The following is a 2617-nucleotide window of genomic DNA, read 5'->3' on the forward strand; positions in this document are numbered from 1 at the left end:
ATCTCGTTATAACGAGAAAACAACATTAGAACACTAGACTATACTGCAGCGTCCCTCTTTCTCAATGAGACCTAATCTGTTTCTTTAGTTTGAGGTTACCATAGGAATAATTAGGGCTGGGGATCGATAATAATTTTCAGATACAATTTGATTTAATTCACAAGAGCCTGGATTGATGCAATTCTGATTTTTTTTATTCAATTCAATTCAACTTTGAGTTTACACATTTAGACACATTTGTTTCGGAATACAATAATAATCTACTATATGTTTTGAATATATTTATATTAATCTGATCCAGTTCATATACTGTAAAATGTTATAGTGAAATACTGAGATTGTTAATAGCATACAGTGTGATATGGATCATCAAAAGGAGAGCTAAACTTTTTTTCATTTTTCCACAAAACAAAGCAGTTTGTCAGAGGAAATGTCGAACACCACATGAACTGATCAATCTATAATTGACTGATTTAATCATGGTGGAGATGCACTGATGCTTAAGTCAGTGATTTCAGGAGGAGGTGGGCCTGGCTGCAGCTGCGCAGGCGGCTGCAAGCTAATATTTGATTCCCACACATTTTCCATGACCTGAATACACAGGCGTGTCCCAGACTGGGTCTCCAGTATCAGCTCATCATGAACCAAAAAACCATAAACTCTTTTAAATAAACTGGGTCAAACCAGTTTGAAACAAAGAGGGTCGTCTTTGTGACTGTGAGTTGTAACAGAAGCTGCTGGTTTTACAGGTGCTGCAGGAATTGAAGAAGTTTGATAGTCCTATGACTGATGACATCCCCAACATGACACCGATTGGAGATCCATTGTCTGTCTTTAATGTGAGTCCCTGCTGATTTAGTTTTCTTTTCCAAAAGGTCAGCCTTTGATTTTTTTTATTTTTCTTTAATTAGCAGTAAGCGTTGACTTTAGCAATCAACAGAGAAATGTGTACTTCCTCTGTGCAGACATGTGATCTCACAGTGATGACGGATGCCAGTTTGAACATCTTCTGGCAGTTTTATGAAATCTGTAGGTGTTCGTATCTTTCACCAGCATTAAGATTTTTCTGTGGTTGAAGTATCTCTCTTTTGAATCAGACGAGAACGAAGACCCCGTACTGAAAAATCAGGAGCCACACGAACGGAAGTACTTTCCAGAAACCTGGATATGGATGGATATTAACACAGGGTATTGCATTACTGTTGATTCATGCAGGAATTACAAGAACACATCTGAAAAGATTCAGAAAACTAAAGAGCAAAAAAGAGATGACATAAAAATGGAAATAATAGCTAAAAATAGTGACATTTGCAAAAATAACTAGAACATTTGCATTACCTGCGATACTGCTAGAGTGAATGCTTTCTTCTCATAGTGGTTGCTGAAGATGCTTTGCCAATTTAAATATTTGCTAAAGCAAATTTCTGAATTGCTATAAAATTATTATCTAAAATTATTTGCATAATACCCAACTTAATCAGAAATTAGCCCAAAAAACTTCAGTAGATGCCTAAATTCCTAAAAAAAATGCTAACACGTTGATAAAATATTAGCTTGACTCCAAATTTACCTAAAAAATCTCAGTAAATACCAAAAAAGCTAGCACGTTGCTATTAGCTCAACTCCAAAATTAGCCCGAAACACCTCAGTCGATGGCAAATATCTAAAAATGCTAACATGTTTCCAAGATATGAGCTTAACTCCGAACTAGCTCAGAAAACCTCAGTGGATGCCCAATTTGGCAAAAAAAAAAAAAAAAAAAGCTAACAAGTTGGTAAAATAGAAGCTTAACACCAAATTTGCCCAAAAAATCTCAGTAGATGTCAAATTAACCAAAAAAGCTACCACGTTGCTATAAAATTAGCTTAACCAAAAATTAGCCCCAAACACTTAAATAGATGCCAAATTATCCAAAAATGCTAACACAATGCTAATATATCGGCTTCTCTCCAAAACAGCCCAGAAAACCTCAGTGGATACCAAATTAGCAAAAAAAAAATTAATAATAATAAGCTTACACATTGCTAAAATTGCAGCTAAGCACCAAATTTGCCCCAAAATAGCCACCAAAAAAACAATAAAGAAATCACAAAAATTGCATATTTCAAAAACCGTGAAATGTCTAACTATTAGAAATACAAGCATGCATGGATGTCCTTAATGTGCTGAAGCTAATTTGAAACTTATCTAATATTTTAACAACATGCTAACCTTTTTGGCTAATTGAGGTTTTTATGCTAATTCGGAATTTATCTAATATTTTAGCAACATGCTTAAGTTTTTGAATTATTTGTTTACTGAGGTTTTTTATGCTAATTTGGAATTTATCTTTAGCAATATGCTAAACTATTAAGCTAATTTGTTATTTACTGAGATTAGTTAGAGCGCTTTTGAGTTTACCTACTATTTTAGCAAACATGCTAACTTTTTTTATTTATTTTTTTGCTAACCTGTTTAGCTACTGAAGTTTTTTTATGCTAATTTGGAATTTATCTAATATTTGAGCTTTATGCTAACCTTTTAGGCTAATATTTTATCTACTGAGGTTTGTTAGATTGCTTTTGAGTTAACCTAAAATTTTAGTAACATGCTAACGTTTTTTTTTTTTTTTTTTTTT

The 2617-nt window shown here is 33.4% G+C and overlaps 1 protein-coding gene across 1 annotated transcript in view; it reads left to right on the forward strand.

Annotated features, from left to right (window-relative positions):
* cd109 (CD109 molecule) overlaps positions 1–2617 on the forward strand; it is a 20180-nt gene that overhangs the window by 8011 nt on the left and 9552 nt on the right. Inside the window, exons 16-18 of the mRNA XM_024291801.2 lie at positions 750–839; positions 966–1029; positions 1098–1188. Of these exons, the coding sequence (XP_024147569.1) occupies positions 750–839; positions 966–1029; positions 1098–1188 (245 nt within the window). The remainder of the gene's footprint in view (positions 1–749; positions 840–965; positions 1030–1097; positions 1189–2617) is intronic.

The sequence above is a fragment of the Oryzias melastigma genome, linkage group LG24 (assembly GCF_002922805.2).
Source record: "Oryzias melastigma strain HK-1 linkage group LG24, ASM292280v2, whole genome shotgun sequence".
In the NCBI taxonomy this organism is placed as follows: domain Eukaryota; kingdom Metazoa; phylum Chordata; class Actinopteri; order Beloniformes; family Adrianichthyidae; genus Oryzias; species Oryzias melastigma.